The sequence below is a fragment of the Orbicella faveolata genome, unplaced genomic scaffold, assembly GCF_042242905.1.
Source record: "Orbicella faveolata isolate gen_17 unplaced genomic scaffold, um_ofav_v1 contig_27, whole genome shotgun sequence".
Classification (NCBI taxonomy): Eukaryota; Metazoa; Cnidaria; class Anthozoa; order Scleractinia; family Merulinidae; genus Orbicella; species Orbicella faveolata.
The window spans coordinates 9449300-9471967 of NW_028301555.1; the positions used below are offsets into that span (position 1 = coordinate 9449300).

At 38.5% G+C, this 22668-nt stretch overlaps 3 protein-coding genes across 3 annotated transcripts; 2 read left to right on the forward strand and 1 right to left on the reverse strand.

The window, feature by feature from the left end:
- The first annotated feature begins 538 nt into the window (after positions 1 to 538).
- On the forward strand, positions 539 to 14076 carry LOC110047973 (S-adenosylmethionine-dependent nucleotide dehydratase RSAD2-like). Its single transcript, XM_020753728.2, has 6 exons — positions 539 to 1186; positions 10175 to 10336; positions 11086 to 11315; positions 12090 to 12239; positions 12757 to 12789; positions 13142 to 14076. The coding sequence occupies exons 1-6, from the start codon at positions 817 to 819 to the stop codon at positions 13304 to 13306; spliced, it is 1110 nt and encodes a 369-aa protein (XP_020609387.1). The 5' UTR covers positions 539 to 816; the 3' UTR covers positions 13307 to 14076.
- Positions 13017 to 16488, reverse strand: LOC110047974 (uncharacterized). Its single transcript, XM_020753729.2, has 3 exons — positions 16405 to 16488; positions 14926 to 15774; positions 13017 to 14270 (listed from the first exon to the last, which is right to left on the reverse strand). The coding sequence occupies exons 2-3, from the start codon at positions 15604 to 15606 to the stop codon at positions 14175 to 14177; spliced, it is 777 nt and encodes a 258-aa protein (XP_020609388.1). The 5' UTR covers positions 15607 to 15774; positions 16405 to 16488; the 3' UTR covers positions 13017 to 14174.
- A 402-nt stretch (positions 16489 to 16890) lies between these two features.
- Positions 16891 to 20352, forward strand: LOC110047972 (uncharacterized). The gene is made up of 2 exons (XM_020753726.2): positions 16891 to 16942; positions 17845 to 20352. Exon 2 carries the CDS (start codon positions 17888 to 17890, stop codon positions 18926 to 18928), a length of 1041 nt encoding a protein of 346 aa, XP_020609385.2. The 5' UTR covers positions 16891 to 16942; positions 17845 to 17887; the 3' UTR covers positions 18929 to 20352.
- Positions 20353 to 22668: the final 2316 nt, after the last annotated feature.

A 22668-nucleotide genomic window follows, 5' to 3' on the forward strand; every position in this document is an offset into this window, starting at 1 on the left:
ACGAACACGTTCTGGAAAATAAAAATCGCAAACAAGCGCGAAACTTCTGATTTGAAGCCGACTAAGACAAAACAGAAGAAAAAGAGAGCTGGAAGAAAAAAAAAGGAACATTTTATGTGAAAACAAGTTCTTTCTGAAACGTAAGCGATAAGACTACCACATAAAGTTCAAGAAAGATCGTGCGGGACCACGTACTGTACCTAACACTAGTTAAGGCCGGCTAGGGCTGCAGTCGACTCTGCCGTCGCACCAATGCGCTTTTAACCACAGTTAAAGTTCTGATTAGCCTTTGGATGACGCGTGTTATAAAGGATAAACATGATCAATTTCGTATTGTTCTTATGGAAATATTTTTCTTTGCTTTGTATTGTTCAGCTGTTTACTTTCTTGGTTTTTGCATGTAGTTGGCTCGCCCTGGGCTGTTTTCCGTTTGTAACTGAATTAAGGCTAGTTTTCAATTGTGCATTAGCATAAGCAACACACTCAGATTTTACTTTTAATTATGCGACAATTAAAACAAGCGGGTTGAACCTGTTGGTTAAGCTTGCGTATGACTATATTTAGTTTGTTTTAAAAGAAATCTTAGTTTGTATTGTTGAAGAACATCGAAGCATATGTCCTGAGCTAGCAATTTGCTTTGTTGTCTTGCTTGTTGCATGCACGGAACATGCGCGGGATATCATTATATGCAAGGAACATATTATTATGTTCAGCCCCAGCCGGACCCTCGACGTAGGAGATTTTTCTCGAGAAGAGCGGGCAGCTGCAACAGACTAGCTATCGGAGAATATCCCCGGTTTAAAGTAGCCTTAAAGTATGTCATTTACCATTTTTATTCTATTGTCAGTCACTGGCTTTACAGTGACAGTACTTTTCCTCTTCAAGAAGTGGATTTTTGTAAACAGAAAACTCCAAAAAGAGAAACCTTCCGATCCTAAAGAAACACAAGCAAGTTGGAACAAAAAGTCGGTCAGAAGACGATCTCGGATTGTTTCACGAGTAGACCAGCCGCTGCACGCAGGCAACAATGATAAATTGTCTTGCTCGACAGTTCCTCGAAGCGTTAACTATCACTTCACAAGACAGTGTAACTACAAATGTGGTTTCTGCTTCCATACTGCCAAGACTTCATTTGTTCTGCCTCTAGAGAAAGCTAAACAAGGATTAAAGATGCTTAAGGATGCAGGTAAACAGGTTGGCCCGGGACAATTAACACCAGATATACCAGACCCGTCAAGGTAGTGAGAGGAAAACTTAGTCAGTAATTTTTTATGTACCAACTTAGAAGTTTTTGTGTGGATATCAAGGTAAAGAACTGTCAGCTAAAACTTCATCTCTTGATGTTAAAATCCCATCTCTTCAACGGGTGGAAAATAGTATGATGTCAAACATCGGCCATGTTATTATTATATGGCCTCTATCTTGAAGCAAAGTCCAACATCTGATGTCTAATAACGTTTTTCTTAGTACCGTGCTAGTTCACTGCCCGAAAAGCCAAATATTCGGGCCCGAATTCGCTCGAAAACGGATTGGCGCAGGCCGCGTATGCCGCAATGTTCTGACGTATTCGATTACGGCTGACTCGAAATACACCTAGAATATTTTATAGGAATCCGGCCTGTTTTTCCGTATTCAAATTTAATACTCGTGAATGACTCGATGTGTTCGATAAATCATACGGGCCACGTTTTGGTAGATTAATGTTGCATTAGATGTTCTTCGAAGGTATAGCGATCATTTATGACTCGAACATTTTCGAATACTATCAGTTGTTCGAGAGTTTGCGACTGGAACACGAGATGCACGACGCCACTTCTGACGTGAACGTCGTCGAATACTAATGAATACGTCAAGTATGCTCTATGAATACGAAAGTTATGACACATTTTTCACAGCCAAGGATATCTTGCGTCTTCAAGAACGGGTTTTATGCAGGTAGTATACGCTACCGCGTAGTTCAGTCAGACAACACGCTAATGGTCCGAAGCGTGCGACTGGAACACGAGACCCATGCGAAGTATGAAACGTGTTATGTTTGAATACTGAGGCATACGTGAGGTTTTAAGGTATTCTAAACGACACACTTCAAGTGTTCTGTGGTGTTCAACTGGAACACGAGACTCATGCGAAGTATGAAACGTGTTCATGTTTGAATACTGAGGCATACGTGAGGTTTTAAGGTATTCTAAACGACACACTTCAAGTGTTCTGTGGTGTTCAACTGGAACACGAGACTCATGCGAAGTAGGAAACGTGTTCATGTTTGAATACTGAGGCATACGTGAGGTTTTAAGGTATTCTAAACGACACACTTCAACTCATGTATCGTGTTCGACTGGAACAAGAGACTCACGTAAAGTATGAAACGTATTCGTGACCGAATACTGACGCCAACGTGAAGTACCGAGGACCCATACCAAAGCTTGTATATCCCCCAAACTGTGTTCAAACTGCCGAGTGTAACACACTTTTTAATTCCTTTGGATTCCTAACAAAACCCACCCTAAAGAAAGAAAATTACCAGGACAATATGCATGTTATCCCAACAAAAAGTAAACAACTGCCGTTATGACATCTTCATTTCATTTCAAATGATACTTTATTCATAAATAACAAAACTTATATTGTTACTTGTTCATGTATGTTTATTTTCATCGAACTATGGAAGAATTTACATTGCCAAGACCCTATGTTATGAAAAAGTATAAGGAACCATCTGAGAAGCAAAACCTAAAAAAACACTATAACATTTTGTATGCATTTACTTTATATTTATATGCTGCTTTGTTACGAAAAAGCATAACCATCTGAGAAGCAAAGTCTTTAAAAAACACTATAACATTTTTTTTTGCAAACTTTATAACTACATGTAGATGCTGCTGTGTTATGAAAAGGCATAATGAAGCATTTGATAAGCAAAGTCTAAAAAACCACTTCTATAACATTTTGCATGCAACTTTCTAACTAGATGCTGCTATATTATGAAAAAGCAGGAACCATCTGAGAAACAGTCTAAAAAACACTTACATTTTGTATGCAAACTTTAGAACTAGATGCTGCTATGTTACGAAAGAGAATTAAGGATGAATTAATGAATTGCTACTTTGCATATTTAAGGTAAAAGGTAAAGTCTGCATACGAGCCAAGTGGCCCATCAGGCCGGAGCTTATCCTGGTTTCTGTAGCATGAAGCGACTAGGAGTATTTCTACTCCCCCCTGGATGGGATGCTAGTCCATCACAGGGTTACCCCCAGCATTAAGTTCGCCGGTACCCATTTATACACCTGGGTGGAGAGAGGCACTGTGAGAGTAAAGTGTCTTGCCCAAGAACACAACACAATGTCCCCGGCCAGGGCTCGAACCCAGACCGCTCGATCCGGAGACGAGTGCACGAACCATGAGGCCACCGCACCTCCCTTACTTTGCATATTTCACATCAGTATTATTTTGTTTCAACAATTGGGACCCTCTTAACATTACCATATACCTTTAGAGGTGTCTCACACAAAAGGGATGTAGTGCATCCGATTTAATCTGTAGACACTGTATGTAAACCCCATATCAAATGAAAACTTATAGAGCTGGCTATCAAACTATACCAAGGACTTTCAAATAAAATGAATTGCCAAATTTTCCTAGACATTTTAGTGCTGGAGTCCAAATAATTATTATTATTATTATTATTATTATTATTATTATTATTATTATCATCATCACATCTTGAAAGCTACATGTACAAGTCAAAGCGAACTTTGTTTCTTGCTAATTTAATTTTTTTCTCAGTTTCTGGACACAAAACGCTAAAAAAATCGCCTGCGTGTTGCCATATTCAATCACAGTAAAAAGTTACAGAACATTTCCAAAATAGGATTAAAGAATGGTGGAGTGATCATTCAAAAATCACTCTCAGAGAAAAAATATTTCAAAATAAAAATTAACCCGCATGGATGATAAACTAGCTACTGTCCAAAATTTGAGGCAGACTCACTTTAACTTAGCTTTCAAAGAGTGATTTGGATGCTCGCATAGAGAAACCCTGAAAAATTTGACAATTCATTTTATTTCAAAATTCTTGGTATATATGCGTACGTGTAGATTGATAGCCAGCTTTATTGGCTTTAATTAGACATGCTAAATGGCGTGGGTGCAAGACACTCTGAAAGATATAGGGTAACCTCAAGACAAAGAACTGAAAATTCAAACCAAGATCTGAGATCAACACTAAGTGTTGACAGGATTGATGACCAAAAGGTTTTAACACATTTGCAAAGCTACACTGTAAGCACCTGGGTTTCTAATGCATGCAAAAACATACTTGAGATGCCTTTTAGAGAAGAGAGAGTTGTGCTGCACATTAATCAAGTTTACAGTGCCAACAGTGTATGAAACATTGTGAGGGCCAGAGTTTGTGGGCTTAAAAACATTAGAAACGATTCAAGCAACAATGTTCAAGGTTACAGATTATGTTTCATTTTGCACTGGCAAAGGTAGGCAAGCTCTAGAAGCCTTTCATTTTTTGCTAGATACGATGCAAACTTTTCATGCATTAATTAATCCAATCAAAATTTGAGTATCAAATTCAATATTGTTCTGGATTTTCAGCTCTTAACCTGAAATGAGTGGCTAATAGCCACTCTGAACAAACAGAATGAACTGATTAGATATAACTTCATGTAGACATGCAAACAAATTCCTCCTTAGGCTAATAACCTAAATGAGTAATAGAACTCAATTTTCAATATTTACCTTTGGAAGGAATATGGTTGGTACAGTGGAACCTTGATTTAATGAGCCTCTATATAATGAGGTCCTCAGTATAACATGATTTTCATGGCCCCAGTAATAGTAGACTATACGGAAAAGAACCTTGATACAACGAAACCCCGTTATAGTGAACATACTTTGCCAATTCCTTGGCGCTTCATTATATCAAAGTTCCACTGTAGTTTGACATTACTATAGCAAATTGTCTCGAAATTTGTAGTGGTCATCAATGAAACAGGGTTTACAAGTACCTTAATATAATGTATATATAAAATAACAGATGACGAACTGATCAAATGTAGATTTGACTTGACATTTTATTACTATTTAGTTTTGTACTACACAACTTGTGTGCAGTACTTATCAGATAAAATTGCCAAATGGGAATTTACATCATTACACCGATTTGAAATACACAAGTGACCATTGGAAATGTGATAGTTACAGTAAGCGAATGCTTTTACAATACAAAGGAAAGTTAGAAATTACGAATAAACTCTGTTATTATTGAAATATAAGAGAAGATTAAAAATTAAAAATTAAAAATTTAACATTTTTCAGGAGAAATTTGTTTGCACATCTACATGAAGTTCTCTAATCAGTTCACTCCGTTTGTTCAGAGAGGCTAACTCAGGTTTACAAATAATAAAGTACTCCTCCCAGAGGCATAGGTTACATCGATTTGAAGCGGGGTTATATGGGGCAGCCTCCAAGTGACTTTGACAATAAATCAAAGTTCAAAGTCACTTGAAAGATTTTAAAGCAAGCTGCCCCATATAACCCCACTTCAAATCGATGTAACCTATGCCTCTGGGAGAAGTACTTTTGTAAACCTGAGTTAGCCTCTCTGAATAAATGGAATGAACTGATAACTTCATGTAGACACACAAACAAATTCTTCCTGAAAAATGCTAAATTTTAACTTTTAAAGCTTTTGTTGTTACACAATAGTAACAGCATTTATCTATAATTTCCAACTTTCCTTTTTTTTTGTAAAAGCATTCACTTATTGTAGCTATCATATTTCCAATGGTTGCATGTGTATTTCAAATCAGTGTAATGATGTAAATTCGCATTTGGCAATTTTATCTCATGAGTGCTGCACACAAGTTGTGTACTACGAAACTAAATAGTAATAAAATGTCAAGTCAGATCTACAGTTGCTCAGTTCATCATCTGTTGTAATCACGCTCTAGTTTACTACTGAGCACTCTGAGAACAGATCTGCAATTCACCTTGCTTATATATAAAATATATAGACTGACTTGTGAAATGCCAAAATTTGATTGCCAATATAATTTTTCAAAAGCTCTTACAAAAGTAAATTTTTAAGTCTCCATGGCCCCCTAAATAGTCATAAATACATACATGTATCTTGTAAGTCAGGGTTCTTCCTCACAGGTTTTCCTTTTTTTTCTTCAAGTAAGGATGCCAGGGATTATACATACATATAAGGTATTACCAATTTTACTTCATCCTATGATTAAAATACAATACGCATAAAAGGTTAGTTAAATTTATGTGTAAATCCACACTGGGAAACCTCAAATCAAGCTTCCAGTACTAAGGAAAATATCATAATAAATCAATCAGTAAATTTTACACAGTAGTTTGATTTAATGGTTTACATGTAATTCACCATCATTCCCATTGCTGTCCCTTTTGAAATCAAGGTTACATTAACTTCCAATGTATAGCTTCTGCTTGATAAAGAAACATTTACAACCAGAGGCAATTCCATACATCTTAAGCAAACTTTACAACTGAACTTTACCCTGGAAACTTAAGCTTAACTTACTCGTACGTACAACACAACCCAGGAAGACAACAATGGCTTACGTTTTACCTGTTGACTCGTACCTCCGTATATATCGATGTTTTTACCAGCTGTATGCCACCAAAAACTGCTTGAAATCGTGCACAGAGAACAAGTGAAGGTAAACTGAATTTTGTCCGCCAAAGTAGAGTTTTTAAACAGTGAAAAAGGACCAAGAGATCGATGCAAGCTTCAATATTTCACACCTTTCAAAAAGGACGCCAGAAAATGGCGCGAGAACAGAGAGAACCTGGTATCTAATGTGGAAAACCGCTGATCCGTGCTTGTTGAAGGTCGGACACTCAGAATGATGTAGGTCGTTTCTCTCATTTCGTTACAAGTCGTTTCGAAACACATTTAAAGTCAATTTCGTTTCAAAAGTAACCTCGAGGAAAAAATCTGATTAAAGTGTTTCGTCTTCGTAATACGTTTTGTGATTTCTTGTTCAAACGTAATGCAATGTTGATATGATGGCAGGGAGTCGACTGAGGAAGCTATTGGGCCGTTATTTAGGAGTTTCGTTGCCCTGCGGGCTCCGGAGTTAAACTCATCCCACAGAGAAAAGATATTTTTCTAAAGGTCTCGGGAATTTTTCCACTGAATACACCAAAACTTCTCCGAAACGAGCTTGATTCCTCTTACTAACCAAACTTTTTGTCTTAACATCAAGACAGAGTGCTCTTACCTGGAACTTTATTTCTTGATATTAGAATCCCATCTCTTTCACGAGTTAAAAAGGCAATGATGTCAAAACAACGGCCATGTTTGTCTAATACGGCAGCCATCGTGAAAGGAAGTGCAACTTTTGTGGTCTAGTAACTTTTTATGCAGTGGCTTGGCTGTTTTTGTGTGGATATCAAATTATAGAACTGTCACCTAAAACTTCATCTCTCGATGTTAGAATCCCATCTCCTTAATGGGTGGGAAAGAGTATGATGTCGAAGATCGGCCATGTTAGTCTTATATGGCCACCATCTTGAAACGAAATCCAACATCTGATGTCTAATAACGTTTTTCTTAGTACCTTGCTAGGTTTTGTCTTTACATCAAGAAAGAGTGCTCTCGCCTGAAACTTTATGTCTCGATATCAGAATCCCATATCTTTCACGGGTTGAAAAGGGGATGATGTGTAAACAACGGCTATGTTTGTCTTATATGGCAGCCATCTTGGAAGGAAGTGCAACTCTGGCCTAATAACCTTTTATGTAGTAGCTTGGTAGTTTTTGTGTGGATATCAAGATATAAAACTGTCACCTAAAACTTCATCTCTCGATGTTAGAATCCCATCTCTTTAACGGGTGGAAAAGAATATGATGTCAAACATCGACCATGGTAGTCTAATTTGGCCTCAATCATGAAACGAAGTCTAATAACGTTTATGTCTAAAAACGTTTTTCTTAGTACCTTGCTAGTTCTTGTCTTTACATCAAGAGAGTCAACTCTCGTCTGGAACTTTTTCTTCATATTAGAATGCTATTTCTTTCACGAGTTGAAAAGGTGATGATGTCCAAAAAACGGCCATGTTTGTCTAATAGGGCCGCTATCGTCTAAACGAAGTGCAACTTTTCTGGTCCAATAACTTTTTATGTACTAGCTTTGCAATTTTTGTGGGCACATCCAGGTAAAAAACTATGACCTGGAACTTCATTTCTTGATGTTAGAATCTCATCTCTCTATCGGTTGGAAAAGAGTATGATGTCAAACATCGGCCACGTTAGTCTTATGTGGGCGCCATCATGAAAGTCCAACATCTCATGTCAAATGAAATCTTTTGTAGTACCTTGCTAGTTGTGTCTGTAAATGTCCAAACAACAGCCATGTTTTTCTAATATGGCAGCCATCATGAAGGGAAGCGCAACTTTTCTGGTCTAATAACTTTTTATGTAGTAGCTTGGTAGTTTTTGTGTGGATATCAAGATCTAAAGCTGTCACCTAAAACCTCATCTCTCGATGTTAGAATCCCATCTCATCATCGGATGGAAAAGAGTATGATGTCAAACATCGGCCATGTTAGTGTTATATGGCCGCCATCACGAAACGAAGTCCAACATCTGATGTCTAATAACGTTTTTCTTAGTACCTTGCTAGTTTTTGTCTTTACATCAAGACAGGTTACTCTCGCCTGGAACTTTATCTCTCGATATTAGAATCCCATCTCTTTCATGGGTTGAAAAGGGAATGATGACTGAGTGTAATATGGCCGCAATCTTGAAACAAAGTGCAACTTTTCTAGCCTAATAACTTTTTTTTGTATTAGCTCAGTAGTTTTTGTGTGGATATAAGGGTAAAAAAAAACTGTCATCTAGAACTTCATCTCTCCATGTTAGAATCCCTTCTCTTCAACGGGTGCAAAAAAAGAGTGTGATGTCAAACATTGACCATGTTAGTCTTACATAGCCGCCATCATGAAACGAAGTCCAGCATCTCATGTCTAATAACGTTTTTCTTAGTACCTTGCTAGTTTTTGTCTTTACATCAAGACAGACTACTCTCGCCGGGAAGTTAATCTCTCGATATTAGAATCCCATCTCTTTCACGGGTTGAAAAGGGGGTGATGTTGAAACAACGGGCGTGTTTGTCTACTTGTGATATGGCAGCCATCTTGAAGGAAGTTCGACTTTTCTGGTCTAATAACTTTTTATGTAGTGGCTTTGTAGTTTTCGTGCGGATATCAAGATATAAAACTGTCACCTAAAACTTGATCTCTTGATGTTAGAATGCCATCTTTTCATCGCTTGGAAAAGAGTATGATGTCAAACATCAGCCATGTAAGTTTAAAATGGCCGCCATCATGAAACGAAGTCCAATATCTAATAACGTTTTTCTTAGTACCTTGCTAGTTTTTGTCTTTACATCAAGACAGACTGCTCTTGCCTGGAACTTTATCTTTCTGTATTAGAATCCCATCTCTTTCACGGGTTGAAAGGTGGAAGATGTCAAACAACGGCCATGTTCGTGTAATATGGCCGCTATCTTGAAACTAAATCATGCAACTTTTCTGGTCTAATAACTTTTTTGTATTAGCTTAGTAGTTTTTGTGTGGATATTAAGGTAAACAACTGTCACCTAGGACTTTATCTCTCGATGTTAGAATCCCGGGTGGAAAAGAGTATGATGTCAAACATCGGCCATGTTAGTCTTATATGGCCGCCATTATGAAACGAAGTCCAACATCTCATGTCTAATAACGTTTTTCTTAGTACCTTGCTAGTTTTTGTCTTTACATCAAGACAGTTAACTCTCGCCTGGAACTTTATCTCTGGAGGTAAAAAATTATCAACTCTGTGTATCGTGAAGACAAGTAATGCCCTTACCAATGTACTTTTACACAAAATAACTTTGAACGGCTATAGACTGATACTGAGTACATGGCACAATGTTTTTCTTGTTTTAATATATGACAGCATTTATGAAAACCGTGTTAAGACTTTGCACCAAAATAGCGGGCATGTTTTTGGAAAATTGGTCAGATATAAATATATGATAAGTTGTGAAAATGATCACGACCATAATAGAGATGGTTTATACAATATTTAGTCTAACCAAGTCTCAATTGAAATGGTTATAATAACAAATTATGTTTTTCATTTTAAGGTTTGGAGAAAATCAATTTCTCTGGTGGAGAACCCTTGATCCACAAACGTGGCGAGTTTGTGGGAGAGCTGACACGCTACTGTAAGAGAGATCTGGGACTAGACTCTGTCACGATTGTGTGTAATGGAAGCTTGGTTACGGAACAGTGGTTTAAAAAATACGGTAAGCTTTCTTGCAGTTTTATAGCAGATAATATCTAACGTTAGTACTAAGTATACATAGGTGATTCACTGAAGAGAGAAGCACGGTTGCCTGATCATTAATTCAACGGAATCTGAATCGAGCGGCCCGTGCGCTAGCAATAACTGGAGTTGTGTACGATCTTCTTTCGTTTTCTTGTACGCTTATATTTCTTATTTTTGTGCACGCTCTTCCATACATTCATTACTTGCAAAAAATTTTGGACGATTTAAATTTCGGACAGTGAAACCGTACGAAAGTTTTAAGCATCCGAATTATTTATATTAATTCTTGGGCGATGCCATCACATATACGTAAGGCCAATATACGTGCTAGAGCAAGAACTTGGATTAGGCTTTGCTCTTTCCTTTTATCACTGAAAGGGAAACGTTTGTTTCTGTTATGGAAAACATAATGCAGAGAAATTCCATTCTATCATTTTCACAGATGTTGTATCAGTGTTACTCGTGTTTTGAAGGCGAAAATTTACTTTACTACGTTTCAGAAAAGTGTACGAAATTGTTGTCCGAAACTTGCCGAACTGGGATAAAAAGTGTCCGAAAATTAAGCGTCCGAAATTTTTTGCATGTTACAGGATTTCGTGTAGTCCAATTCTGTAATATTCACATTTGTGATTAAACAAATCGGAACATACCGAATTGGACTCAACTCAGTTCGATAAACAGTACAAATCGTACATAAGGTGCTAAAATATCACATCGCGTTTTAAGGTGAATTTCTGGACATAATGGCCGTGTCGTGCGACAGTTTCAACGAAGAGAAAAATCGTCAAATTGGACGCCATCAGTCTGGGAAGGGCAACCTGAAGTGTCTACGGAACGTACGGGATTGGTGCAGGAAATATCACGTGGCTTTCAAAATTAACACTGTAGTTAACGTTTACAATGTTGATGAAGACATGAATGAGAACATTCAAGAACTCGCTCCAGTTCGATGGAAGGTGAGCAATATATTCCGCGAGATTGTAACTGATTATGATATTGGTAACAACTTTGGAAACGAATATCACACGATAACGCTGACGATGATAATAACGGTAACAATAACGATGACGATAACGATGATAATAGCGACAATAACGAAGACGGTAACGCTAACGATAATAATAACAACAATAACGACGAGGATAACGATAACGCTAACGATGACAATAACGACAACAATAACGATGTCTATAACGACAACAGTAACTATAATGATATTAAGAAGGGTAATGATAACAACAACTGTTTCAATAATGTCTAACCTGAGCTCAAACGAGCGATGGTTGATTACTAGAAATTATAGAGAACCATGGAAAAGTCATTAGCATGGTAAGTAATCCATATAAGGAAAAACTGAATCAATTGCAAATCTAAGAAAATTACAAATAAATGGTTAAATGCATATGTATTCAATTTTTTCGATTAATCGCCGGACCCCGAAAAAACATCGGGTATCCAAGGTCGAGTTTAAACAAGCCTCTCTTGAACGTTTATTCGAGGTGCAATAAGGTATCAGGCCGCACGTAGGCTAAATGCATGGCTATCAAACTAATGACTTAAAAACTCTGAGAAGTCTAATAAATGGCTTGTTCATCAGGCCAAGGCTCGTTAAATCGAGAAGATATGCTATTTTATTTTTTCACTGATGCCGGGTTCAAATTCAAACTACTCACCCTTTTACAGGTTGTTCACGTACCTTGAGGAATATTTTTTTCATTTTCAATACTCAGGTATTCCAGTGTCTTCTGATTGAGGGAGAGAACTCTGGCTCAGACGCCTTACGAGACGCAGAAAAGTTTGTGATTTCTGATGATGCCTTCAATATGTTTGTCGAAAGGCATTCCAAGTTGTCATGCCTAGTTCCGGAATCAAATGCAAAGGTGCAATAATTGATTGAATCAGAGAGACTTGAAGTTGATTTGTGCAGCATAGAAGGGTTTTCAATTGAGTGTCGTAAAACCAATTCCAAACCAATTACTTACGAAACGCCATTGAAAACCGCTCTCGTATAGAAACGTAATGGTTTGATATCATAGTAACTGGTCTTATAGCACGCACCTTTTACTCATTCGAAAGACATAGTGCGGACAAGATGACAAAAGGCCAAAAACAGCGTACAGATATAAGTTTTGTCACTTTTTGCAGTGCCAGTTCAGTTGTTTCAAAGGATTGACCTCGAATGCAAAGAAAAGTTTAATAAAAACATAAATTTCGGCAGCATGTATTCGAATTGCGCTAATGAACAATTTTTTTTGCAATAGAACGGCGGTTTCTTAAACCGTTCTTAAACCGTGGCTCTGATAGGGTCTGATAGGGTAAAAGTGTTTCTTTGTTTCATTGCTTTTCCTTTCGGAAAGGTATCTCAGCAATTCTTCATATTTTATTCTATTTATACAGATGCAGAATTCTTATCTTATTCTGGACGAATACGTAAGTATCAAGACGGCTTTTGCGTTCGAGTACTGGCCGGAGTCGCTCCAGTATTGTAGTTTTGGTCAGGAAACTTTTCTTTTGGTGTACAGATGGGCCATTTATCTGATTAATCGCTGAGGGAGGGGAGGGGGAGAGGCAAAACCTGGGATAAACTAGCATCTTACAACCTTATATTTAGAAAGATCATTCTTGGGTTGGACGAATAAAAAATTGGACTTGAACCATTTCTCCAAACAGATTGACTTCCCTTGTTACAATTGCTCTAATTGAGAAAGTTAATCAGACAAAAAAAGATAGAAGTATCTAATTACGACTTATTTTCTGTATTCACCTCTGCATGTCATTTCAGATGCGTTTTCTGGACTGCAGATCTGGAGCTAAAGTTCCATCAAAATCCTTGTTGGATGTGGGAGTTAAGAATGCTATTGATGCCAGTGGCTTTGACGAGCAGATGTTCTTTAAACGAGGCGGTAAATACACATGGAGCAAGGCTGAAATGAATCTAGAGTGGTAGACTAATCATGCCATAAGCCAGTTATTAACCGGGCTGAATATTTACATTGGCAGTTGTAAGGTAGCTCGTAGACAGAGGAGTATATTAGAAAGATAGAAAACACTTTTTCTCTTCAAATTAAGGATAGCAGAAATGATAATAAATAATAATTTCCTGTAAAGACTGTTTTCTCCGTAACAACTAGTTACTGATTCTGTTGGTTTACCTTTTCTTTTGTGACACGTTTAACTTGTTCTTTACTGTATATAACATTATGTGATTGTCGAAATGTAGTAAGCCGGGTCCCCCAGGGCCGTAGCTAATAAGAGACAGACCGAGACACTTGCCTCAGTCATTGTTTTTCGTTTTTGTTGTTTATAGTCAACAGAAACACACTAAATATCTAGGAAGAGAACTGAACCATGGACATTACCTCAGTCATAGGGTGCTTTCCATTACGCCAGATTGACCGGTTAAAGACCAGCGGAAATACCCGACGAAAATGGAACGACATTTTCCAACCAAGAGGAATGGCTCTTACCATTTTTTATTCCTTCTCCGAGTTCCCTACATAAGTGAAGAGAACCGGTTTGTCACAATATTCCGACCGAAATAAGTGGACCACCTCCATTTGACTTCTAAGCGAAATTTCCGGAAGCTTTGGCATAATGGAAAGCATCCATAATTTTTTCCTAGCTACGGCCCTGTGTCCCCAGTTAGCGTTCCCCAGTTAGCGTTCCCCAGTATGCTAGATGATTTGACAGAACAATAAAAGTTCTTACATTTATGAATTGTTTGAGCGTCGCGGATATTTTTCTCGAAGCGAGCTTGGCTTTCGCAGCTTGACTTGTAGGAAGTGTACAGCATTGTGTTTTCCGGTTCTTAATGCTCAGTTTTTCTCGGTCGTGTCTTCAGAGGAATATTCACCTGGTTTGTACGCGCCTGTCTTTTGTCTTTGTCGGTGATTTGTAAACCACACCTGAACCTGAAAATGGTTAAGCACATTGACTCACAGAATCCCACAGTATCCTAGGCTCCCTCGCAAGTAACCGCCAGTTGAACTTGCGTAGAAATTTACGTTGGGTGGCCAAACGGACTCTCAACTTTCCCTACAAGTACACGCAAGTCGCGAAAAAAAAATTCAAGGCCGCCATCATGAAAACCCCGCAGGCATATCCTGTATTTCATTCGCTAATAGGTTGCTATAGCAAAGAATGGACGTCACTCAACTTGCGCGTAAATTCGAGTTGATCAAATAGAGCGCAAGTCATCGCTAGTCAACGCAAGTGCACGCAACGCTTAGCAAAACGGACTCGCAAGTAGATTTTTAGGCATAGAAATATAAATAAGCCCCCTTTTCTCCAAACTCGTCCCCAGTGTAAAGAGGGATATTGAGCATGACAGTGTACTGTTAATCAGCAACATTTTTTACATACATGTACGCTAACTAGAGAATAGTTAGCTTGCGAGCGGGCGCTGCGGCACGTGCGAGGGCGAAGCTGCGAGAGGGACGAATAGGCGAGCGAAGCGAGCTGTCGAGGTTACTCACGTTTCAAATCGTAAAACACGTTAGCTGTTTTCGCGATTGCCCTACCGGACATTAGGGAAAACTAAAGAATGTTTACCCTCGACAGATTTACCTGACGTTTCTTCAGCTGCAGTGTTGAAGAGATTATCCTTACTGTCTCGGGCTCAGGTCTCCCGTTGCACTTAACAAACATCTCGTCCAGCATAACCTTCTGCCACTTCATGATTTTAGCCGGTTTCTGTGTTTTCCTGATTTTTGGAGGCGTTGGCGACGATGTTGTGGCTGCGGCTGTAGCAGTGCGCTTTCTTTTTAAATTTGTTTTATCCGCCCGGCTGTCCAGAAAGAACTGTCTTGCAGTGCTGTTACTTAGAAACTCTTTCATCTTCATCCACATCACCTTCCCAGTTCCTTTGGGTAAGAATGGCGGAGGTCGCTTTAGCATGTCAGTAAGATGTGATTTTGAACGGCCGATATACTTGGCGAACGCTGAACGCGCAACACCATAGTTATCCAACCACTTTGCTAAACAGTCAGCAATTTCTGGAGGGTTTTCCGGCTCCGAATCCTTATCTACCTCTTGACCTCCATCTTCGACTGCTGCATTCCTCGGTTGGTCAGAAGGGCAACTCTCACCATCTTCATTAAATTCTTCGCTTTCTTGATCTTCACACTGAGTGGTCGGAATCTCATGGATCTCAAATTCAATTGATTTCTTTTCGCGGATTTCACGCAGAGCCTCCAGCAACGAATCCTTCTGATCCTCACACACTTGAATTTGAAAGCTGTAGTTCATCTCTTTTTGTATGAACGAGAGTGTGATAAACACTTTGTCTAAGCGCTTGAACTCTTTTTCTACACAATGCTGTTATTATCTCTTTACAGCTTTCGAGTTCAATATTTGCAGCACTTCTGACACCGCCGCTGGGAAAGAGAGGAATCCGAATGTAGTTTTTTTTTTGAGCTGTAAAAAAATGTTTTTAAAACAAACTTAATAAACAAACCTGAAGTTGTAGAAAGCTGATGATTCAATGAAACCGGTGTGCTACATCAAGCGGACTGACACAACAACTCGGCTTTACCTAGGCCAAACGTTCGGCGTAGAAACCAACCGGCTATCCGCAGAACAACCTTCAAACATTTGGCCTCAATCCAAATGGAGAAAAATGAAGAGAAAAGAACCGGCAAAACTGATAAACTATTCCAAAGCGTGGAACAAAATCGCACCTCAATCGTTCGATTGAGTAAAATTATAAATTATGAAGCGATATATCAAAACTCACGGAAATTAGTAATTTCGAAACTAGAATTCTTGATTAATACTTGACTGTGAGACTAGCCATTGTACACTACTTTCTAACTGGAATTTTGCGATTTTTACTCGGTCGGCGACTCAAACTCACAGTTTCTGTATTGGCTTACGTGTTCGATTTCGTTCGATAACTAAACAAAATCGAATCCATTCGTTCGATTTTATAGTTTGATAACAATTTTGTTCGATTTTGAAATTTCTTTACCAAAAGCTGCCAAAAACTCACGCTATCTTTGGATTGATTGACAAAGCAACCTTTATAAAACATGTCTCATGTCTTACCTCTTCTAGTAGAAGTTTTCCTGGATCAAGAAACAACAAAGACAAAACGCTAAAATGGCTGACACAAAGAACTGGGTTCCAGTCTGCTCACGGTAACAGGAAAAATTTTACATTAGACTGGACTCGCGAATAGAAACTATCAGGATCGAAACGTTTGACAACCAATACTGCAAAGAAGCTAATGATAAGTCTAAACGTTGATATTTTTGTTGCGTTAGAAAAACTTGAAATAGAGGTCAAATGATAGCCAATGGGCAAGTCGATCTACTTAAAAAATTTTCTAAAATAAAAAGGCGTTTTGACTAGCTATTACAAAAGAATTGTAAAATTCATGCCCAAGTTTTATTACGTGAATTTTTAACTTGAACTTTCAATGAATAACGCTCGGATGATCCGATCTGATTGTTATAACAGTCCGACCTAGTCCATCTAGTCCAGTCCAGGCCCGTTCAATTTTTTTCTTAATTTTCATATCCACCGCAGGCAGACTGGTTTCGAGGCTTTGAACGAACGACGCTTCGGTTTTCCTGTAGTTGAGGTAAGATATTGTTTTTTAAGGTTCTCTTTGGTACTCCATGGGCTTCGATTTAATGAAAGAAGGATCGGGGTTACAGACTGCATGTTTTGTACGACAGATGGGTGGAGAATCAAAGCTTTTTCTAGACGTAAATATTGGCCGGTTTCGTGTACATAACCTGACATAACAGGTCATATAAACAGACATTTACCATTTTGTTGTCTTGCTTTGCTGACACCTCCCACAGAGATAGAACGAGACACTCCCAGTGAATGCTCGATTCGAATATACCTTGCCACTGGCATGAATAATTAAATGTTCAGTTCAACAGCCAACCAATATATGCAGTTGCTCCTTTAATTGTCATCTGTCATTTGGCCCTTGAAAATAAAGTCAAGAATTCAATAAGTGATGTCAATTAAGACCGTTCACCCCGCACCCCCTCCCCCCCCCCGAAAAAAAAACACTTGTGATGAACTCAAACTTGGCAAAGTTGACTTAAAAAACATAATTTTTATGTACTGGGTTGGGTCTAGCCAGAGACAGGAAAATGTTACACTTTTGGTCACGATGCATGGGCCTAAGTTCTGTGCTTGCTCTGTAAATCATGACACGTAGCCAAATATTTTCCCATCTGGCCCTCCCACAAACCAATGAAAAAACCTGGATAAATTTGCTAGTGTTCACATGACTCCCACTTGTAAGGATCACACTAGATTAAGATAAGCAAGAATTCTTCTTTGTGGAATGTTAACCCAACATAAGTATTGCACCATGTTAAATCATTACATTGAATCAACCCAAAGAAAGTCATGATGCATTTCAAATGATAACAAAATATTGAATTTAACTTGAAAAACTACTGATTTTTTAATTTAGTAAACTGATACTACTGGTAACTTGCTTTTTTTGTTAATTTTCAGGAAATTGAACATTCTTTTCTGCCAAAGTAAATTCATAAACAAGATGCCTCCAAAACGCTATGAATGCAAGGAATATGGCAAGTATTTCAGCAAATCAACACATCTAAGAGATCACTTACGAACACACACAGGAGAAAAGCCTTTCAAGTGCGAGCATTGTAACAAGTGCTTTAACCATTCAGGAAACCTTCGAAAACATAATAGAATACACACTGAAGAGAAGCCTTTTAAGTGCAAGCACTGTGAGAAGAGCTTCCGCCAGGCAGCAAACATGCGACAACACACTAGAATCCACACAGGAGAGAAGCCTTTTAAGTGCCAGCATTGTGACAAGTATTTCAGGCACTCAGGGAGCCTTCAGAAACACAATAGATTACATACAGGAGAAAAGCCTTTCAAATGTAACCATTGTGACAAGAGTTTTAGGCAAGCAACAGGCCTTAAAGTACATAACAGATATCACACAGGTGAGATGCCTTACAAGTGCAGTCATTGTGACAAAGGTTACAGTACAGCATCAAGCCTTCAAGGACATGTCAGATCACACACAGGCGAGAAGCCTTTTAAGTGCGAGTTTTGTGACAAGTGCTTTAGACATGCAATAACTCTGACCGAACATAGACGAAAACACACTGGAGAGAAACCTTTTAAATGTGAATATTGCTCTAGATGTTTCACCAAAGCAAACAACCTTCAGCAACATATACGAATACACACAGGTGAGAAACCTTTTCAGTGCAAGCATTGTGACAAGCGTTTTGCCAGGAAGGGAAACCTTCAACAACATAACAGAATACATACGGGAGAGAAACCTTTCATGTGCCCACAGTGTGGCCGGTGTTTCCGTCATGAAAAATCTATTCAAGTTCATCTGAAAACACATGTTGTTAGTGAGGTGTCTGTTAATGATAGTCATTATGGTAACCTTGTTACACCTGCTACCCCACAAGGCAGACCTGGATCCATGCAAGACAGACTTGCATCCATGCAAGACACGGCTGCATTCCCACAAGAAAGCACTCAAGCCACACCAGCTTGTATGATTGAACTGTTGGATTTGTCAGATGCTAATGGTATTTGGTAGCGAAACCTTCCTTTAGAAACACTACAATCATATGGAATTATTACTTAATTTAGATAGGTGAAAAATAAACAGTGAGGAAAATGAGTCCATGGCAAGAGTCAAAACCATAACCTTCTGGTCAGATGCTTTAACCACTGGTCACCCAAGCATAATATAAGGGTTTGTATGAAGAACTATGGCTGAAATATCAGAGTTTGTATGGAGATTAGGAGATGACATTGAAATCAATAAATGTATGTGTAATTTACCTAATAAAGACTCTTGAACATTCAATGGTGTCATTTTTCTCATCCTGGCTATTTAAATGAGATTTGAGCAAATTTTGATAATTAGCCTATGGTGTTAAATATATTAAAATTTGCTCAAATCACCCCAGGATGAGAAAAAATGACACCATTGAATGTTCAACAAGCTTTATTGATTTCGATGTCATATCCTAATCTCCGCATAAACTCTTATATTTCAGCCACAGTTCTCCATACAAACTCTTATATTATGCTTGGGTTACCTGTGCTCTAACCTTGAGCTACAAGGACACCCATAAGGAGCTAGGTCATTCACTTTGTTTGTACATGAACCTTATAAGTGAAACGTTTTGTTCCTGCTGGGTACAAGAAGAGAAATAACTAGTTTATGAACTGTTTAGTTGCGTTTGAGTTTGATCATCGCTCTTTCTCTCTGAATTTCTGTAGAGGATTTCTATGGTACTCATTTTGGTGTCTTCAAACAGGAGAATTAATGTTGGTAAAAGAAAGGAACTCATTTCCCAAAGAAGAAAAATGGCATTGTTTGGAAACACCAATGTGGCCTGTGGCTGCTGTGACCATAGACATAGTTAATAGGAAACATCACCTTATAAGTGAAACGTTTTGTTCCTGCTGGGTACAAGAAGAGAAATAACTAGTTTATAAACTGTTTAGTTGCATTTGAGTTTGATCATTGCTCTTTCTCTCTGAATTTCTGCAGAGGATTTCTATGGTACTCATTTTGGTGTTCTCAAACAGGAGAATTAATGTTGGTAAAAGAAAGGAACTCATTTCCCAAAGAAGAAAAATGGCATTGTTTGGAAACACCAATGTGGCCTGTGGCTGCTGTGACCATAGACATAGTTAATAGAAAAACATCACCTTATAAGTGAAACGTTTAGTTCCTGCTGGGTACAAGAAGAGAAATAACTAGTTTATAAACTGTTTAGTTGCATTTGAGTTTGATCATTGCTCTTTCTCTCTGAATTTCTGCAGAGGATTTCTATGGTACTCATTTTGGTGTTCTCAAACAGGAGAATTAATGTTGGTAAAAGAAAGGAACTCATTTCCCAAAGAAGAAAAAGCTGAAGTGATTTTTGGTCGGTATATCCCAACATGATTTATATAGTCGAGCACTGTACTATTTGGAGTAAAGTTAATAAATTCAGGAAAAAGGGACGAAGTTTTGGGTTCTTCTACTCGCTTTGGAAACTGCTCCATCGAACTATAGCACAAAAACGGCTTCCTCTACCCCTTTTATACATAAGCTTAAGTTTAGGCTAAAGATGGCACGGCACATGCCTTCCGATACCTTGTTTCTCTACGTAATCCCACAAAATCACCAATTAATGCGTGAAACACATTTTAGACCACTAAGTCAGTACAGTTTAACCAGGTAGTTGACCCACAAGATTTTTTCGGGTACTTTTGGTAACACGCCTAAACATGCCAGCACCACCATTTTTGTTCCTCCCCAGATCGCTCTCGGCACGCTCCACTCGTACTCGCCCTAGTCCACACTCGCCGGAATCGCTCGCCGGCTTCTTGTTTACGCCCAGCAACCCAATCAGGATCCTGTTTACAGGCTAGCTTCACTGACGTTCGCTTAATCATAAATCACAAGTCGTGTTATACCCTCTGCATACTGCGTGAGTTCCATGTGGCTTTCTTCGGTCGCTCAAGAGACCATGATCTGTCATGATCTCCTGGTTCGCTACTACACGTTCCCATTGGATATCTATTTTCGCGCGTTTTCTATCTTCCCTTTTCGTTCCCATGGTCCTTTCCCTCGCGCGCCCTTTTGCTCTCTGTGTGGGTTTGCCGTGTCTTTTATCATATCTCCGCTGGTTTTATTTGTTAACCCGCAGCTCGCCACTGTGCGTCCCCTAAATTTCGTTCTTCCTTCTTCAAGTGCTTTTGATGGTTTACACCCCATCTGCCCCTAGTAAACTCAAGCGCGCTACCTTGTCCTTTGAACACTATTCTTGGGCCTCTGTGGCTTTTAAATCATGTTTTTCCAAAGCCACCTTTTTCTCGTACCAAGGGCTCGCCGACTAACAGGGAAAGGCAGCTCTGGGCACAAGAATACAAAAAATATGGAAAGGAAAATAGCTCGTCTCGCTACGGAGAAAATACTTTCTGTTTCTTTTAGAAAACGCTACAAGAGAAGAGAGGAAAATTGCCTTGACCACTCGTTTATGTCAATTATCAAAACGTAAATTCTCTCCAGTTCGTGTCATCATTACGTCAACAGCATTCTGAACCTTGGAAGCTCTCCAGGTTTCGGTCGCGCTATTTGCTTTTATATGCAAGATTAAGAGAAACGTGATCCAAAAGAGATTCTCCCGGAAAAGGGTTTCGTAGTACATTTGAAAGGTAAGAGGTTACCTTACTTTATACTTGATTGTTAGAAAAGTTTATTATTTTAGTTCTTTCAGTTCTTTAATTGCAATATAATTGCCAAAGCCATTTCCTCTGGTGTATTAATTAGCTACTCACAACTATTGACCGACAAAATAAAAATTCCAGAAAATGGAACTTTTATTCCACGAAACTGCGTCACAAGAATAAGGATTTATGAAAAACAGTTACAGTCGAATCTAGCTCTCTTTACAGGCTCCTTCATGATACTGGGACACCTCTATATTATGACCAAAGTTCCTCAATTCTAGAGAAACTATGATTCCTATACAACGGTCACGGTTTCGAAAGCGAGTTAGCCTGTCATAATTAATTAATCAGCCACATCAATTCGGAAAATAACTCATAAAGCATCGTCTTCCGTTTGATTCATAGTTACCTAATTTATACTTTTTTCAACAGGACTTTTAATGTGTTTGTAATATAACATTTTATATTTGAGTTTAGTGCCGAAATAATGTTTTGGTTTCAGATGCCTCGCTAATGTCGTGAAAGGAATTTTGTTCGGCAGTTTAAGCAAAAGGAACGAGGGATTACTAAAATGAAGTCCCTGTGAAATAATGTCTGCTTATAGTGCCTAAAATGTAATTTTTACCTGCCGGGTTTATAAATCGTTTTAACCTCCGAAATCAGTTTAATTTGAATGACGTTCCAGCTTTAAAGTTACAGGTGGAGTGGGGAAAATGAAAAACAGGATGTTCAAAGTATGAAAGAGCTAGGAGCAGATTGTGCATGAATTTCTATTCTTCTCTTAACTGATCAGAATATGGATATCATCACGTAAACTAGACAAGATAGAGAACATAGAGAAACTCTCCCCTCCTCCGCGGGAATTCTGCTGACACTTTCGCAGAGGTTCGGGAGTTTGTTATAGAAATCCGCTGTACCAGGTGTGCGCTGGCGCAAAAGTCGAGAGAATTAGCCTAAGGGGAGATGAGAGGAGAAAATCATCAACTAATTATCTTGATGGTGGTGTTGAAACTCTAGGCAATCGGCAATAACTATAACGTAATGCGATTATAATGCACGTGTATATAATTTTGTTAATATCCTTTTTTTAATCTTACCTTATTT

Coding starts and splice junctions, on each gene's coding strand:
- LOC110047972 (XM_020753726.2), top strand. CDS start 17,888: ATGCCTCCAAAACGCTATGAATGCAAGGAATATGGCAAGTATTTCAGC.
- LOC110047973 (XM_020753728.2), top strand. CDS start 817: ATGTCATTTACCATTTTTATTCTATTGTCAGTCACTGGCTTTACAGTG. Junction 1,187..10,174: donor AAAGATGCTTAAGGATGCAG/GTAAACAGGTTG, acceptor TTTCATTTTAAG/GTTTGGAGAAAATCAATTTC. Junction 12,240..12,756: donor TTCCGGAATCAAATGCAAAG/GTGCAATAATTG, acceptor CTATTTATACAG/ATGCAGAATTCTTATCTTAT.
- LOC110047974 (XM_020753729.2), bottom strand. CDS start 15,606: ATGAACTACAGCTTTCAAATTCAAGTGTGTGAGGATCAGAAGGATTCG. Junction 14,271..14,925: donor TGCAGCTGAAGAAACGTCAG/GTAAATCTGTCG, acceptor AACCATTTTCAG/GTTCAGGTGTGGTTTACAAA.